Source organism: Colobus angolensis, unplaced genomic scaffold (genome assembly GCF_000951035.1).
Source record: "Colobus angolensis palliatus isolate OR3802 unplaced genomic scaffold, Cang.pa_1.0 Scaffold59, whole genome shotgun sequence".
NCBI lineage: Eukaryota > Metazoa > Chordata > Mammalia > Primates > Cercopithecidae > Colobus > Colobus angolensis.
The window spans coordinates 5,662,742-5,680,588 of NW_012119487.1; the positions used below are offsets into that span (position 1 = coordinate 5,662,742).

At 42.6% G+C, this 17,847-nt stretch overlaps 1 protein-coding gene across 1 annotated transcript in view; it reads left to right on the plus strand.

Moving 5' to 3' along the window:
• The window catches only part of TNN (tenascin N), a 71,224-nt gene that overhangs the window by 32,015 nt on the left and 21,362 nt on the right, over positions 1-17,847 (plus strand). The window contains exons 10-12 of the mRNA XM_011962364.1: positions 9,140-9,406; positions 11,084-11,347; positions 15,581-15,844. Of these exons, the coding sequence (XP_011817754.1) occupies positions 9,140-9,406; positions 11,084-11,347; positions 15,581-15,844 (795 nt within the window). The remainder of the gene's footprint in view (positions 1-9,139; positions 9,407-11,083; positions 11,348-15,580; positions 15,845-17,847) is intronic.

Below are 17,847 nucleotides of genomic sequence, written 5' to 3' on the forward strand. Positions count from 1 at the left end.
GGGGTCAGGAGGGGGAGAGGTGAGGGGTCAGGAGGGGGAGAGGTGAGGGGTCAGGAGGGGAGAGATGATGGGTCAGGAGGGGAAGAGTTAAGGGAGTCAGGAGGAGAAGAGGTGAAGGGTCAGGATGAAGAGAAGTGAGGGGTCAGGAGGAAGAGAAGTGAGGGGTCAAGAGAGAATAGAGGCCAGGGGTTAGGGAGGAGGGAGCCGGGGGTCGTGGAAGATCATGCCTGACTGTAACAGGTGTTTGGGCCTGCCCTGGAGCCTGACGAGTGCTAAAGCTGACTCCATCATGAGGCACTTCTGTGCTCCTCTTCCGCTGTGGGTCTCTCACTGTAGGCAAATGCCTGTCTTCCCCTGGTCTCTTACTTCCTTTCCTCTGCCAATACATCAGGGGTTCCCCCAGCATCTCTCTAGTGGGGTTGCCCTGCCCCTCTAGGTGATCCTCTTGGACAGCTTCTAACACAACCCTAGGCCTACCTTGCTGTGCTGGGCCCAAGTCTGGTCCATGGAGAACCTGCATGCATCCTTTGTCCATTCAACCAGATGCGCAACTCTTGCAGTGCTACAGCCTGTCTTGGCTCTGTGTCGCAGCAACCAGCTATTTCCTTACCTCTTAGATATTGTAGCGTATGTCAGACACCAGCCCATATGTATCCCCAAGCTTTGGGCAGGGCTTCTCACCCTTGGCACTATTGCTCTTTTGGGGTGGATAATTCTTTGTTGCAGGGTCTATCTTGTGCATTGTAAGATGTTTAGCAGCATCCCTGATGTCTCCCCGTATCCCACACTGAGTTGTGACAACCAAAAGTGTCTCCAGACATTGCTGATTGTCCCTGGTTGAGAACTGCTGCTCTAGGGTATACAAAACAAAGTCTGTAAGGGATTCTATTGAAAACTGCTTATTCAAGGCTTGGGCCTCACCCATGGGACTCACAGTGTATCTTTTTCCAAATAAATCCCTTCTTCAAGTCCCACCTCATTGACTTCTCCAACATCTTTTATAGGGTGAAAATTGTTGGTCAGCCAAGGGTCACAAAACTGTTGTTGATCTTGCTTTGACTGTGGTCCCTCAGGTTGGAATGTAGATATCCATTTTCTTGGGGTTACAGCCTAAACCAACATGTGTAATAGAATGTATGAGCAAGTGACTTTGGGAAAATGACTTTTGTAATGAATTATTTAGAACAAAGAAATGCTAGTTTTTTTTTTTTTTTGGTGAATGTATTTTTAAGTATCTTCTGTGTATGTGGTATGGATGAGCATAATTTCTTATATTTATAATGTATCAACAAGCTGGTGTTGATGATAGCTTATGGTCATTGGGCATCTACTCAGTGCTAAGAACTCATAATAGACATTTCTTTTTTAAAAAATTGATACATAATAATATACATATTTATAGGTACACGTGATATTTTAATACATGCTTGCCATGTGTGATGATCAAATCAGGGTAATCAAGATATCCATCAGCTCAACATTTAGCATTTCTTTGAGTTAGAAACATGTCAAATCTTCTCTTCTAGCTATTTTGAAATGTACAATAAATTATTGTTAGCAGTATCCTACTGTGCTATCAAACACTAGAATGTATTTCTTCTATCCAACTGTATTTTTAAACACTTAAGCCAACCTGTGTTCATTCCCCTTACCCCTACACTTCCTAGCCTGTGGTAACCATCATTTTATTCACAACTTCCATGAGATCAATTTTTTTAGCTCCCACATATGTGTAAGAACATGCAATGTTTGTGTTTCTGTGCCTGGCTTATTTCACTTAACATAATCACCTCTAGTTCGATCCATGTTGCTGCAAAGGAAAAGATTTTATTCCTTTTTATGGCTGAATAGTATTCCATTGTGTATGTATGTGTGTGTGGGTGTATATATATACACCCACACATACATATATATATCACAATTTCTTTATCCATCCACTAGTGGACAGTTAGGTTAATTCAGTATTTTGGCTATTATGAATAGTGCTTCAAGTAAACATGGGCATGCAGATAGCTCTTTGATATACTGATTTCCTTTTTTTTTTTTGGATGTATACTCAGCAATGAGGTTTCTGGATCATATGGTACATCTACTTTTAGTTTTTTGAGGAAACTCCATAGCTTTTATTCATAGTGGCTGTGCTAATTGCCATTCCCATCAGCAGTGAACTAGTATTCCCCTTTCTTCACATCCTCACCAGTACCTGTTATTGTTTGTCTTTTTGATAATAGCAGTTTTAACTGGGATGAGATGATATCTCAATGTGGTTTTGATTTCCATTTCCTTGATGATTAGTGATGTTGAACATTTTTTCATAAATGTTTGTTGGCCATTTGTATGTCTTCTTTTGAGAAATGTCTATTTAGATCATTTGCCCATTTTAAAATAAGATGATGATGATGATTGTTATTATTATTTTGCTATTGAGTTGTTTGAATCCCTTATGTATTCTGTTTATTAATACCTTATCATACAGACAGCTTGCAAATAGTTTCTCCCATTATGTAGGTTGTCTCTGCATTATTTCGATTATTTCCTTTGCTGTGCAAAAGCTTTTTAGCTTGATGTATTTCCATTTGTCTATTTTTGCTTTTGTTGCCTGTGCTGTTGCAGTCTTACCCAAAATATCTGCCTAGACCAATGTTCTAAAGTGTTTCCCCAATGTTTTCTTCTGTAGTTTCATAGTTTCAGGTCTTACATTTAATTCTTTAAGCCATTTTAATTTAATTTTTGAATAAGGTGAGAAATAGAGGTCTAGTTTTATTCTTCTGCATATAGATGTTCAGTTTTCCTGAACTACTTATTGAAGAGCCTGTTTTTTCCCCACTGAATGTTCTTGGTTACTTGTCAAAAATCAGTTGGCTCTAAATATGTGGATTTATTTCTGGGTTCTCTATTCTGTTCCATTGTGTCTATGTGTCTGTTTTTATGTCAGTGTCATGCTGTTTTGTTTACTATAACTTTGTAGTACATATTAAAGTCAGCTTGTGTGATGCCTCCAGCTTTGTTATTTTTGCTCAGGATTTCTTTGGCTGTTTGGGGTCTTCTGTGGTTCCATATGAATTTTAGAATTTTTTTTTAGGCTGGGTACAGTGGCTCATGCCTATAATCCCAGCACTTTGGGAGGTCAAGGAGGGCAGATCATTTGAGGTCAGGAGTTCAAGACCAGCCTGGCCAATATGGCAAAACCCTGTTTCTACTAAAAATACAAAAAAGAAGAAAAAAAAAAGAAAAGAAAAGAAAAGAAAAGGCTTTCCGCAGTACCTCACGCCTGTAATCCCAGTACTTTGGGAGGCCAAGGTGGGTGGATCACCTGAGGTCAGAAGTTCGAGACCAGCCTAGCCAACATGGCAAAACCCCGTCTCTACAATAAATACAAAAATTAGCTGAGTGTGGTGGCAGGTGCCTGTAATCCCAGCTACTTGGGAGGCTGAGGCAGGAGAATTGCTTGAATCTGGGAGACAGAGTTTGCAGTGAGCCAAGATCATGCCATTGCACTCCAGCCTGGGCAGCAAGAGCAAAACTCTGTCTCAAAACAAAAACAAAAAAAATTATCTGGACATGATGGTGCATGCCTGTAATCCCAGCTACTGGGGAGGCTGAGGCAGGAGAATCACTTGAACCCAGGAGAGACGGTTGTTGCAGTGAGCTGAGATCATGCCACTCCACTGCAGCCTGGGAGACAGAGTAAGACTCTGCCTCAAAAAGAAAAAAAAAAAAGAATTGTTTTTTCTAAAGAATGTCATTGATATTTTGATACAGATTGCATTGAATCTATAGATTGCTTTTGGTAGTACAGTTATTTTTACAATATTCTTCCCATTCATGAACGTAGGATATATTTCCATTTTTTGGTGATGTCTTCAATTTCTTTCATCAGTGTTTTATAGTTTTTCCTTGTAGAGATCTTTCACCTCTTTGGTTAAATTTATTTATGGGTGTGTTTTTAAAAGTAGCTGTCGTAAAAGGGATTGCTTCTTTGATTTTTTTTTTTTTTTTTTTTTTGCTAGTTCATTGCTGGTGTATAGAAACACTACTGATTTTTACATGTTAATTTTGTATCGTGAAACTTTATTGAATTTATCAGTTCTAAGAGTGTTTTGGTAGAGCTTTTTAGGGTTTTCTGTATATAAGATCATGTTATCTGCAAACAGGGACAGTTTGGCTTCCTGTTTTTCAATTTGGATGTTCTTTATTCCTTTCTGTTGCCTAATTGCTCTGGCTAGGACTGCCAGTACTATGTTGAATAAGAGTGGTAAGAGTGGTCATCCTTGTCTTGTTCTGGTTCTTAAAGAAAAGCTTTCAGTTTTTCCCCAATCAGTGGATTGTTAGCTGTGGGTTTGTCTTATATGGACTTTAGCGTTTTGAGGTATGCTTCTTTTATATCTAGCTTGTTGAGGGTTTTTGTCATGAAACCTTGTTGAATTTTATCAAATGCTTTTTACATCTGTTGAGATGATCGTATTATTTTTATTCTTTATTCTGTTTATGTGATGTGTCACATTTATTGATTTGTGTATGTTGAACTATTCTTGCATCCCTGGGATAAATCTCACTTGTATCCTCTTACTGAACTGATCTCTTTTTCTTTACATAATAACCTCCTTTGCCTCTTTGTATACTTTTGACTTAAAAAATCTGTTTAATCTCATGTAAGCATAGCTACTCCTGTTTGCTTTTGGTTTCTGTTTACATGGAATATCTTTTTCCATCCCTTCACTTTGCATCTGTATGTGTTTCCACAGGTGAAGGAAGATTCTTGTAGGTAGCACACAAGTGGGTCATTTTTTAAAGACCCATTCAGCCAGTCTTTTTTTTTTTTTTTTGTTTAGGCAAAACCTCACTCTGTTGCCCAGGCTGGAATTCAGTGGTGTAATCTCGGCTCACTGCAACCTCTGCCTCTCAGGTTCAAGTGATTCTTCCACCTCAACCCCTCAAGTAGCTGGAACTATAGGCATGTGCCACCACGTCTGCCTAATTTTTTTCTGTGTGTGTATTTTTAGTAGAGATGGGATTTCACCATGTTGACTAGGCTGGTCTCAAACTCTTGACCTTCAAGTGATCCGCCTGCCTCGGCCTCCCAAAGTGCTGGGATTACAGGCATGAACCCTGTGCCTGGCCTCAGCCAGTCTGTCTTTTAAGTGGGGAATTTAATCCATTTACATTCAAGGTTGTTATTGATAGGACGGGAGTGACTCCTGTCATTTGTAAATTGTTTTCTAGATTATTTTGTATAACCTTTGTTAATTTCTTCTTCTATTATTGTTTATTATTGTGGTTTGGTAGGTTTTTGTAGTATTGAGACTTGATCCTTTTCTCTCTCCTTTGTGTATCTGCTCTGCCAGTGAGTTTATACTTTTCTATGTTCTCATGATTGTGATTATCATCTTTTTGCTTCCAGATGTAGGACTCCCTTGAGCATTTCTTGTAGAGCCAGTTTAGTGGTGAGGGGTTCCCTCAGTTTTTGCTTTTCTGGGAAAGACTTTGTTTCTCCCTCAGTTCTGAAGAATAGACTTGTTGGGTATGGTATTCTCAGTTGACAGTTTTTCCCCCCTTTCAGGTACATGGACTATATTATCCCTTTCTCTCCTGGTCTATAAGATTTCTGCTGAGAAATTTACAGTTAGTCTAATGGGAATTCCCTTATATGTGACCTAACACTTTTCTTTTACTGTTTTGAAAATTTTCTCTGTCTTTGACTATTGACAACTTGACTATAATATACTTCAGGAAGGACCTTTTTTGGGTTGGATCTGTTTAGGGACTTGAGCTTCCTGGATCTGAATATTCATATCTCTCCCCAGACTTGGGATGTTTTCAGCTATTATTTCATTAAGTAGGTTTTCTATACCTTTTTACATCTTTTTTCTTTCTGGAGCTCCTATAATATGAATATTTATTCACTTAATAGTATCCCATAGGTTTTGTAGGCTTTCTTTACTCTTTTTCATTTTTATTTCTTTTTTTCTCTCACTGGGTAATGTCAAACAATTTATCTTCAATTTCAGAGATTCCTTTTTTCTGCTAGATCAGATCTGCTGTTGCAACTCTTCATTATATTTTTAAATTTCATTCATTGAATTTGTTAGCTGTGTTTCTTTTTTGTGATATCTATTTCTTTGTTGAATTTCTCATTCATATCATGTATTATTTTTCTGATTTCATCAAATTGTCTATCTGTATTTTTTGAATTTCATTAAGTTTCCTTAAGATCATTATTTTGAATTCATTTTCTGACAATGTATTGATTTCTTTTTAATTGGGGTCTGTTTCTAGAGAGTTATTATGTTCCTTTGGTGGTGTCATATTTTCTTGCTTTCTTCATGTTCCCTGTGTCCCTGCATTGAGGTCTGTGTGTCTGGTGGAACAATTGCCTCTTCTAAACTTTCTAGAGTGACTTTCTTAGAGAAATACTTTTACCTTGGTTGAATTTTAATGCACCAGTTGGGAAGGGTGGTTCGTGTAAGTTCAGTGGTATAGTCTTTGTGCAGCTTCTTTGGCTGTGTTTGACATCAGCAATAACTATGAACATATCAGTGGCCTAGACTACAGAAGTTTGTGGTAGTGGTGGTGGCAGCATAGGTTGTTAATGTCCTTGGTGGCAAGGGCTGTTGTGGCAAGGGCTACTCTATTCTTATTTTCCCCATAATGGGAAGACTTAGCTGAAGGGCTCTCTCTTGGTGTCAGGTCTGACATGGCATAGAAGCAGCTGCCATGGCACTGGGTTTCAAGTACAGGTGCTCAAAGCAACTGTGGGGCAAGTTCTTACTTAGGCTCAGGGTCTTGTGAACCTATAGTAGCACTTCAGTCTTGGGATGCAGAGTGGTCTCTGTGTCAGGGCTAGATATAGGTTGCCCATGGTGCCTAGCAGCTTGGCTTCAGGGGGTCAGGTTGTAACTGTAATTCTACCCCTGGTGGGCAGGGTGCAGCCCTGGTTTAACTTGGAAGAGAAAGAAGGGCTCTGGAAGTGTGAAACCAGTGTGCAGGATATGGCTGTAATTGCTGTAATTTGGGAACCTGCACCAATAGAGCTCAGTGGCAACTTGGATCCCTAGGGGTGAAGAATTCTGTAGTGGTGATTCTAGACTCTGCAATGGTGGGACTTGACAGTATCCCAGTCTCTGTGAGGCCAGATGCAGCAGCAGCAAGCTCCCCCAAATAATCAAGCACACTGTTTTTTGGGCTGTACCAGGGCAGGGAGCAGCACAGCAATGACTCTACTCCCTGGGAGAAGAGTGTCTCAGGAGCTCAGACTCAAGGGGCCTAGTCCAGCTCTAAAGAAGCAGAATACTAAAGCTGTCTGGCCAGTAGGGTGGGGTGTCTCAGCCAGCCACTGCTGTATTTCCCTGGGACCTAGGGTACTATGTCAGCACAGCCCTAGGACATGCAGCTGCTCAGCTTGGCTGAGGCACTGATTCCCCAGCAGGCAATGTGCCCCTCCAGCTCAGTCCTGAGGGATGTGACTATTCTGGATAGCCTCAACACCATTTTCCTGGGATATAGGGCTCTGCCAAAAGCATTGTTCACTTAGGAACTGAAACTAGTGCAGTTTCAGCTCAGGCCCCTATGGGAAGGATGCTGCCTAGTGTGAGAGAAGTGGGTGGAGCTGTTTTACCAAAGTACTGATTCTCCAGGAGAGAGTGTACAGCTTCAGCTCTGGAATGAGTGGGTAGGCGATGGGGATGTGGAGTGGTTCCACTGCTGCTTGGCCCCATGGGGAAAGGTGTAATAGTTGCTCACAGCTCTGCTTGGAGATGTCAGGTCACTGAGTGGTGATGTCTCAGCAGCAGTTTACCCTCAGGGATGAAGGGGTGAATGGCTACTCACCCCCGGAGCAAGACACATTCCAACAGTAGTCCCGGTTCCAAGATGCCAAGACGGTGTAGCACGGTAGCCATGCAGGCCACAGAGGATGGGGCACAGTGTTGGCTCCATCTCTAAGGAGCATAGTTGTGTGCCTGTAGGCAGCTCCCTCAGCTGGACTTAGTGCCTGTGAGAGCTGTAGGAGGTCCCAATGATGACGATGGTAGATGTACAAGCTGCTGATAGGGGCTACTGGGATCTTCTTGCTTACCTTTTGCTGTAGGGAGAAGTTCTTCCTGGTTTCCAGCTGCCCTTAGCTGGGCAATGGAGTGCTGGGATCCCAGGGTTTCCTTCTGTTCTCTATGTGGCTATCCTGAGTTTCTGTGCTTACCAGAGTTTCTGTTTCTCCTTTGACATAATCCTGCACTCTCCTTTAGTTTTTTAAAAATATTGTTGTTTATTCTTTGTTGTAGTTGTTTTTGTGCAGAAGATGAGTGTCAGGGATTTCTAATTGGCCATCTTGCTGACATCACACTAGGAAACATGTTATTAACTCATATAATACTCACAGTAATTCTGTAGAATATGTACTAATATTATTTTTCCCTGCCTTTTTTTCTCTTGTGGAGAAAATTGAGGCAGAGAGGTAGGTTTGCCCTTAATTACATTTTAAATTATAGAGTAAATATTCTGTGGCTTCAGAGTGGTAAACACTGTAATACTTTAACATTTTCAAAGCCCCTTTGCTACATAACATTTTTTTCTCTTGGTTTACAGAGCTACTCAGAGTGGTAAGTGCAATAATCATTAACAACCGCTTTTAACAAATACAGAAGTAAAGTAAAGCAATTTGCCCAAAGTCACAAAAACAAGTTAGTAAGTTATGAAATTAGTTACATGCATGGAATATTCATGCTTGAAGGAATCTTAAAAGTTTATCAAACCCAAACCTCAGATTTTAGAGATGAAGAAGCTGAGGCCCAGCCAGCAGCAACTGAACTGTCCAGAGCCACAGCTGGCAGATGGCAGGGCTGGGATTAGACTGCTAGTAACCTGGCTCCACCCTGCACCTCTACTCTGTCTCTCTGGGCTGGAACTAGAACCCAGTTCTTCTGACTTTGGATTTAGTACTCATACCACTCTCCTGTGCTGCTTTATTGAAAATCCAAGAATCCAGCTGTGGGGATAAGGTCTATATCCATGAAACGACTGAAAACCAGCATGTGATATGGAGAAACCATAAGAACAGGAAACTGCCTCACCACAAGTGAAATGTCCAGATCTCACTCTTTGCTACCTGTTAATAGTGTTTATTGATCAGCAATTTTTTTTTCAGACATTGACAGCCCCCAAAACCTGGTGACTGACTGGGTGACAGAGAATATGGCCACTGTCTCCTGGGACCCAGTGCAGGCCACTATTGACAGGTATGTGGTACGCTACACCTCTGCCAAGGATGGAGAGACCAGGGAGGTTCCAGTGGGGAAGGAGCAGAACAGCACTGTCCTGACAGGCCTGAGGCCTGGTGTGGAGTACACGGTGCACGTGTGGGCCCAGAAGGGGGCCCAGGAGAGCAAGAAGGCTGACGCCAAGGCCCAGACAGGTAAGGAGCATTGTTCTTTGGGAATATAAGAGCTTTCATGCTAAGTCAATGGATGACAAGTTTTGTTTTCCTTCTCCGACATTGGCAGGAATCAATGATTAATGGAAGAGTGGGATGGCGTCCATCCTTTCATAACAGATTGAACACACCATCCCTCATTTTCCTTTAACTAGTTTCCTTGCAAGTCAGGGCCACATGGCAGTCTCCAAGCTATGATTACATGGTCATGTCCATCAGCTCCTCTTCTGATTGCATGGATCTTTTGCTGTAGACAGTATCAAGGGTCTCTTAGTGAGTCTGTGAGTGGGAACAGAAAATGAAAATCAAATTTTGTCAATAATAATAGTATGCTGAAAATTTGACTTTAAGAATGTAGATGTCACATCTGCCATAGCAAGGAGACATATATCATTTGGTTTATGACAAATGAATCATATTATAACTATAAAACAAATTTATAACTAGAAATTATGATAAGTTCTATGAAGGAGATGACACGGTGGAGGTATAGAGAATAATGAAGTAGTGATGTTTCTCAGATAGAATGGGTAAATAGCAATAGGATACACATGACCAAAACAACCAAATAACTGTTGCTTAAACAAGAAAAGAGCATGTTCCCCTCTGTGGAACAGCCGAGTATACATTGGCCAGAGTTTTGAGGATAAGGACAGCTCTTGCGTTATATTCTTATTTTAGTGGAAGTGATGTCTAACCATATTTTATACAGTGATTTAATCAGCAAACCAGCATGATGAGTGAATCTATGATATACTAGAGAATATTCAGCCAGGGTTTTACTTTTTGCTGATTTATTTAATAATATATAGTAAGCACTTTCCATGTGTCCTGCCCACTACTAGGCACTGGGAACACAGAAGAATAGGATGCTGCCCTTTTCCTCCAGGGGCTTACATTTAGGGGTGGCTTTTAGAATCTTCTAGTATGAAATAGGAGGTCTTTACTGACATGATGCCAGACACAAAATTGTTAGTTCGTTGTGAGCAGAGACCATGTATTTCCCAACTCTGAATTCTGCACACTGTCTAGAACATTTCGTGCACAGAGTTGGGGCTTGATATACCCTTTCTAGATGAATAAAAGATTTGTTTTGCTGGCCAGGCGCGGTGGCTCAAGCCTGTAATCCCAGCACTTTGGAAGGCCGAGATGGGCGGATCATGAGGTCAGGAGATCGAGACCATCCTGGCTAACACGGTGAAACCCCGTCTCTACTAAAAAAAAAAAAAAATACAAAAAAACTAGCCGGGTGAGGTGGCGGGCGCCTGTAGTCCCAGCTACTCGGGAGGCTGAGGCAGGAGAATGGCGTAAACCCGGGAGGCGGAGCTTTCAGTGAGCTGAGATCCGGCCACTGCACTCCAGCCTGGGCGACAGAGGGTAAACCCCCGCCTAAAAAAAAAAAGATTTGTTTTGCTAAAGACTTGGTAGAAGTAACAGCCTGGATTTTCAGGTTCTGATCTATTTTGCTTTCTACTTGAGGAGCCAGGTGTATCTCGGGGGAGAAGATGATGTCCATGAAACAGCTAAAAATGAAACAAGAGCATATGAGGCGGAAACCCCATAAAACATGAAAGGGTTTCACCCCATGCAAAATGGTCTTGAGTTTCTGCACTCTGGGACCTGTTCATAGTGCATATTGATCAGCATTTTTTTTTCCAGACATTGACAGCCCCAAAAACCTGGTCACTGACCGGGTGACAGAGAATACAGCCACTGTCTCCTGGGACCTGGTGCAGGCCACCATTGACAGGTATGTGGTGCGCTACACATCTGCCAATGGAGAGACCAGGGAGGTTCCAGTGGGGAAGGAGCAGAGCAGCACCGTCCTGACGGGCCTGAGGCCGGGCGTGGAGTACGTGGTGCACGTGTGGGCCCAGAAGGGGAACCAGGAGAGCAAGAAGGCCGACACCAAGGCCCAGACAGGTAATAGGAGTGAAGAGAAGAGCAAACTGGGGTAGTTAATGCAGGTTGATCTATTGCAGCTGAGTGGTAATGCAGCTGCTTTTGGTATCTGTAACCGCAGGGCTGCAGAGTGTTTTAGGAGAATTTGCTGTAAAAAAAACAAAACAAAAACTTTCATTCACCTAAAGAAAGAACAAAGTGTTACAGGATACAGGAAAGGGGTCCCAATCCAGACCCTTAGAAAGGGTTCTTGGATCTCATGCAAGAAAGAGTTCAGGGCGAGTCCATAGAGTAAAGTGAAAACAAGTTTATTAGGAAAATAAAGGAATCAAAGAATGGCTACTAGCCATAGGCAGCGCAGTCCCCAAGGGCTTCTGGTTGTCCGTTTTTATGGTTATTTCTTGATGATATGCTAAACAAGAGGTGGATTATTCATACCTCCCCTTGTTAGACCATACAGGGTGACTTTCTGACATTGTCATGGCATTTGTAAACTGTCATAGCGCTGGTGGGAGTATAGTAGTCAGGATGACCAGAGGTCACTCTCATTGCCATCTTGGTTTTGGTGGATCTTGGCTGCCTTCTTTACTGCAGTCTGTTTTATCAGCAAGGTCTTTATGTCCTGTATCTTGTGCCGACCTCCTGTCTCATCCTGTGACTTAGAATGCCTTAACTGTCTGGGAATGCAGCCCAGTAGGTTTCACCCTTATTTGACCCAGTTCCTGTTCAAGATGGAGTTGCTCTGGTTCAAGCGTGTCTGAAAAACTATAGTAATGGACCCAGTGGGAGCAATCCCACGAATGTCTTAGAACTCTTTCCAAAGCCTGTGTTTTCAATCATTGTGTCTGTCAGCTATAGACAATTATAGAAAATAATGTAAAACCAATATAAAATTCTTAAAACCATTGATTAAAAACCTGTTTTGTGGCAAGCTGTTTTGTGTAGGTTTGACCAAATAGACGCTGTGTGATAGAAAGGAGCAAGTATTCACCTGGGCGGCCGGAGCCCTGTTTCCTTGCAGTAGGCAACTGACTTTTAATGAGCATCGTCTAAGTGCCAGGCCTGGGGAACACAGTGGTGAACAAAACAAATACCTCTACCCTCTTGAAGTCTAGTGTGAAGATAGACAATAAATAAGAAAACACATTTAAACCTGTAAATTGTGCTAAATTCTGTGAAGGAGATGAACGTGGTATAGGTATAGAGAATTACAGGGTAAGGATGTCTTGTAGATGGGAAGGGTGAGTAGTAATAGGATTGCTATGCTATTGCTATACATTGACAGAAACACTCAACAGTTGCTTCAGCAGGAAAGAAGTGTATTCCTCTCTGAAGAATGGCCAGGGCTGATACGGTCGCTCCTTATCCAGGAGACCCAGGCTTCTTCTGTGGTTGTTGCTTAGTCATCCCTAGCAAGTTGCCCTCCTTTACCTGGTCACCACCCTGTCTGCATTGTAGCCAGTGGGAAGAGACATGCTGAAGGTCAGGGCATCACTGGGACATTGTACACATCAGCCCTTCTCATGTTCCATTGCCAGGTCCCAGACAGACCTCACTGCACAAAAGGCTAGGAAATGAGGTCTTTAGCTGGATGGCCCTGTGCCCAGCTTTACTTCAGTTATGCTATCCTGTCCAACACAGCAGCTGCTAGCTACATGTGGCTATTAAAATTGTTTTTATTTTTATTTTATTTTCAGAGACAGGGTCTCATTCTGTTAGCTAGGCTGGAGTACAGTGGTATTATCACTGTTCACTGCAGGCTTGACCTCCTGGGCTCAAGCCATCCTCCCACCTCAGCTTCCCAAGTAACTGGGACATAGGCACTAAGCCTAGCTAATTTTTAATTATTTTTAGAGATGGGGTCTCACTATGTTGAACTCCTGGGCTCAAGTGATCCTCCTGCGTCGGCTTCCCAAAGTGCTAGGATTACAGGCATGGGTCACCGTGCCCAGCCTAAATTTTAATTAATTAAAAATAGTTAAAATACAAAATTTTCTTATTTGGATTAGCCACATTTCAAATGGTCAGTAGCCACATGTGACTAATGGCTACAGTATCGAACTGTGCCGATGATAGAATACTTTCATCATTGCAGAGAGATCTGTTGGACAGTGAGTATGCTTATAGAAGGAGGAGGAGAATGGATGGATGTTGGCGAAAACTAGCCATTTCTGGCAGAGGGAAGAGTATGTGTGATGTCCCTCAGCTGGAACAGTACCAGGGATGGTTGGAAAATGAAAAGAGGCTGGTTTTGCTGGAGCATAGTGGGTGGGAGAGCAAGTAGCCTGAGATGAGGTGGGAGGAGCAGGGGTAGGTCAGCCAGGACCATGTGGTGCTTAGAGGACAAAGTGGGCTATATTTATTAATACTAGAAGAGTGATATGATGCAGTGTTCATTTAAAAAACCCTTTCCAGACCACAGTGAGGAGAAGAAATGGATAAAATGACAAGAATAGAAGTGAGGAGATTCGTAGAGAAGCTGCTAGAAAAGTCTGGGTGCAAAATGCTGATTGTCTAGATAAGTGTGATGGCAAAAGGGATAGAGAAGAGGGGATGTCTGGAATATATTTTTGAGGTATGGATGATAATATCTGTTGATAGATCTGAGGTAGGAAGAAAATGAGGACTCAGGTATGACCTGTGTTTTTTATTTGAGCAATGTGGGAGATTGAACTACCATTTCTTGAGAGGGGAGACTGAGAAATAAAAAGTTTGGGGAGGAACATCAAGAATTTTAAATGTTTAAGTTCAAGATACTTGTGAGATTCCTTGTTAATTGAGTGATTCATTTATTGATTACATAAATATGTATTGAGTGTCTAATACAGGCCAGGCACTGTGGTGGAGATGCAGTTGTATAAACTAGTGAGGGGCACAGAATTAATAGATATTGTGGAGCGATTAGCATCTAGTTGGTATTTAAAGCCACGGGCATTAGTGAGATCACCTAGGCGGAAAAGCAGAGAGAGGAAAAGAGGGAGCTTTGGGACAGGTGCAATGACTCTCACCTGTAATCCCAGAATTTTGGGAGGCTGAGGTAGGTGAATTGCTTGAGCTCAGGAGTTTAAGACCAGCCTGGTGAAATCCTGTCTTTACAAAAAAAAATACAAAAATTGGCTGAGTGTGGTGGCATGCACCTGTATTCCCAGCTACTCAGGAGGCTGAGGTGGGAGGATTGTTTGAGCCTGGGAGGTCAAGGCTGCAGTGAGCTATCATGGCACCACTGCTCTCCAGCTTGGGTGAAAGAGTGAGACTCTGTATCAACAAAACAAAACAAAGCAAACAACAAAGAAAGGGAGCTTTGGGTGCTCCAATGTTTGAAGGTTGCTGACAAACGACTGAAGAAGAGCCAGTGAGTTAGGAAAATCAAGGGAGTGTGTAGTCATGGAAGCCAAGGGTTGAGAGTGTTTCAAGAAGGAGGGCGTGGATCAGCTCTGCCAAATGCCACCCAGAAGCAGTGTAAAGTTGAGAATGGCAAGTATCCATTAGAGGTGGCAATATGGATGTTGTTGGTGACTTAGACTAGCAGATTTAGTTGTGTGGCATAGAAAGATGCAAACACGATTGATTGGGGAGTAAGCAGTGAAGTTAAGGTATGTAGACATTTCTCTTGAGACAATCTGTCAGTTTAGAGTTGCAGAGAAATGGAATGATATGGGGGAGGATGTGGGATTCTAGACCTTGCTTGTCTGGGACTGATGATAGAGAAGAAGAGATTGATGACACAGGAGAGAAAGGGCAGATCCGCAGCAAAGTCCTTGAGAGGGTGGGAGGGCCCAAAATTCAGAGTGAAGAGTCTTGGCTTTAACATAAGATGTCAACAGGAACTTAGCCTGTACCCTCCATTTCCCTGGGCCTGCATTCTCCTCCCGTTTTATAAGTCAGAAAGGTTGGAGGATATGACCTCAGCTCTCAAAGTAATTAGATACCAGGGAGATCAGAAAAGAGGTTATATCCACAGCAGTTTTGGTGGCTCGTCTTGTTGCTCAGCAAGTTTTATTGTTATTTTGATGAGAATTACAAGGACAGAAGTTTTTTATATATAAAAACTGGGAGAAGATCTGATTCCTTCCAGTTTTCTGTCCAGTGGTTTGTTTCCTTGGAAATGGAGACCAGGGGCCTTTGACTCGTGTTTTAAGTGGAATTCTACCATTATTAATGATAACATGATGGAGAGCTCCTGGTGATGGGGTGGTAAGATGGGATGCCCTCCTTTGTTCTAAAGTTCAGTCTTTTCTAAATCTTTTTAAAAAGAAATTGACAGCCCCAAAAACCTGGTGACTGACCGGGTGACAGAGAATATGGCCACTGTCTCCTGGGACCCGGTGCAGGCCACCATTGACAAGTACGTGGTGCGCTACACCTCTGCGGACGGAGAGACCAGGGAGGTTCCGGTGGGGAAGGAGCACAGCAGCACCGTCCTGACGGGCCTGAGACCGGGCATGGAGTACATGGTGCACGTGTGGGCCCAGAAGGGGGACCAGGAGAGCAAGAAGGCCGACACCAAGGCCCAGACAGGTACTGAGAGGGACCAGGCCAGGGGAACCCCTCACACTTACCAGGAGAGAACCTTCCTCCATGGGCTGGGGGAGGGAGCAGGAGGGTGGTTGCTTTACCCGAGGGCATTCTTCAAAGTGGTTCCTTTTTTATGTCTTTGAGATAATTAAGTTGAACCAACAGCTCAGCTAAGAGAGTGTAGAGGGAGTGCTGGTGTCAAAGGCGGCCTCCCTCACTCCTCCACCTGGCCCAGTGCTCAGACTCTCCACACTTCCTATGGAGAAAATGGTTGGGCCTTAGCTGCAGTTGGGAGAAGATAGAGGCAGGAGCCTCTTCTGTTTCCATCTTCCACAATGGAGTCAAAGGGGGTGCATCTTTCTCCATTCCATCCTCAGTTGATGAGGAAAGGCACCTGAACTGCATGTATTTTGTGTGTGTGTGTTGGGGCCTCTGGTCTTGGCGGAGCATCAGGGAGGTCAGAACCCAGAAGCACTTGGAAGACAGCACTGTGCCCACCCTGAGGTATGTGGGCCTCTTCAGGCAGTGCGGGCAAGGTCTGTCCATTCCATCCATGGTTGAATGCACCAAATGTTGCCACGGGACCTAGAGATGTCTTGAATTTCTCTATGATCTTTATTAGTTAAAATTAACTTGCATTTTTAATCTAAAAAGTAATATATGCTTGTAGTAAATATTTTCAAACTAAACAGAGATGTGTTTAAAAAAAAAATGTCTGGGCACGGAGGCTCAGGCCTATCATCCCAGCACTTTGGGAGATCGAGGCGGGTGGATCATCTGAGGCCAGGAGTTTGAGACCAGCCTGACCAACATGGAGAAACTCCGTCTCTACTAAAAATACAAAAATTAGCCAGGTGTGGTGGCAGGTGCCTGTAATCCCAGCTACTTGGGAGGCTGAGATAGGAGAATTGCTTGAACCCAGGAGGAGGAGGTTTCAGTGAGCCAAGATTGCACCATTGCACTCCAGCCTGGGCAACAAGAGCGAGACTCCATCTCAAGAACAAACAAACAAACAATTCTTCTCTCTGTCCTGGACTCCCTAGTACGCAGTGTTGCTCTCCAGATGCAACCAGTAGCCAGTTCTCCCTCCTTCCCTTTTTCCCACTTCCTACCTCCTTCTCCCCTTCCTTTCTCTGTTCCTTTCTCCCTTATTCCTTTCTTCTCCTCTTTCTTCTTTATCTTCCCTTGGTTTCACCTTCTCCATTTTTGAAGACAGCAATAAAAAAAATTCTTATTTTCCTGCTCCATAGAAATGTGAAAGTAACTAAGACAGACATCTCTAGTCCATAACCAGGGGGTGGTGGGCAAAGAGGTGGCAGGAGATTGCTTAAGATATTAAAATAGCCACAGTTTTGCCTTGATTATGAAATCAGGAAATTCAGTTTTTCTGTGAGACGACTAGAATAAAATCCATGCCAGATGTTATGCTTTAGAAAATCAAACCAAGTTGATATTACAGAAACTCAAAATTTGTCAAAACATACTAATTCAAAACAACAGCTGTCTGATTTCTATTAAAATACTGCAATTCAGTTCTCACTGAAATGCTACTGGGTAGAAAATAGCCTGGAGGCGTCTTTTTGGGAAGTTCTAAATTAAAATAACCTTCTGTGATAATGCTTTTTCAAAAGAGAAATTTCCATTCATATCTTCTTTGTTTAAAAAAAAAAAGAGCCTTCTGACCAGTTATGATGTTGACTAGTATTTTTACTGAGCTTTCATTTTCCTGGTCTACAGTGCACACTTGCTTACACACTTGCTTTCCCTCTAGTGTTTGGGTGAGGAAGTACATAGAAGAAAAGCTCTGCTTTTCCTATATCCCTTCTCTTTCCCTCCTCCCTCCCCCACCTTTTCCTTTCTTCTCTTTTCCTTCCTTCCTTCTGTTTCTCTCTCTCTCTTTCTTTCTTTCTTTTTCTTTCTTCTTTCTTTCTTTCTCTTTCCTTCTCCCTTTCTCCCTTTCTCTCTTTCCTCCTTTCTCTCCTTCCTTCCTTCCTTCTTTCCTTCCT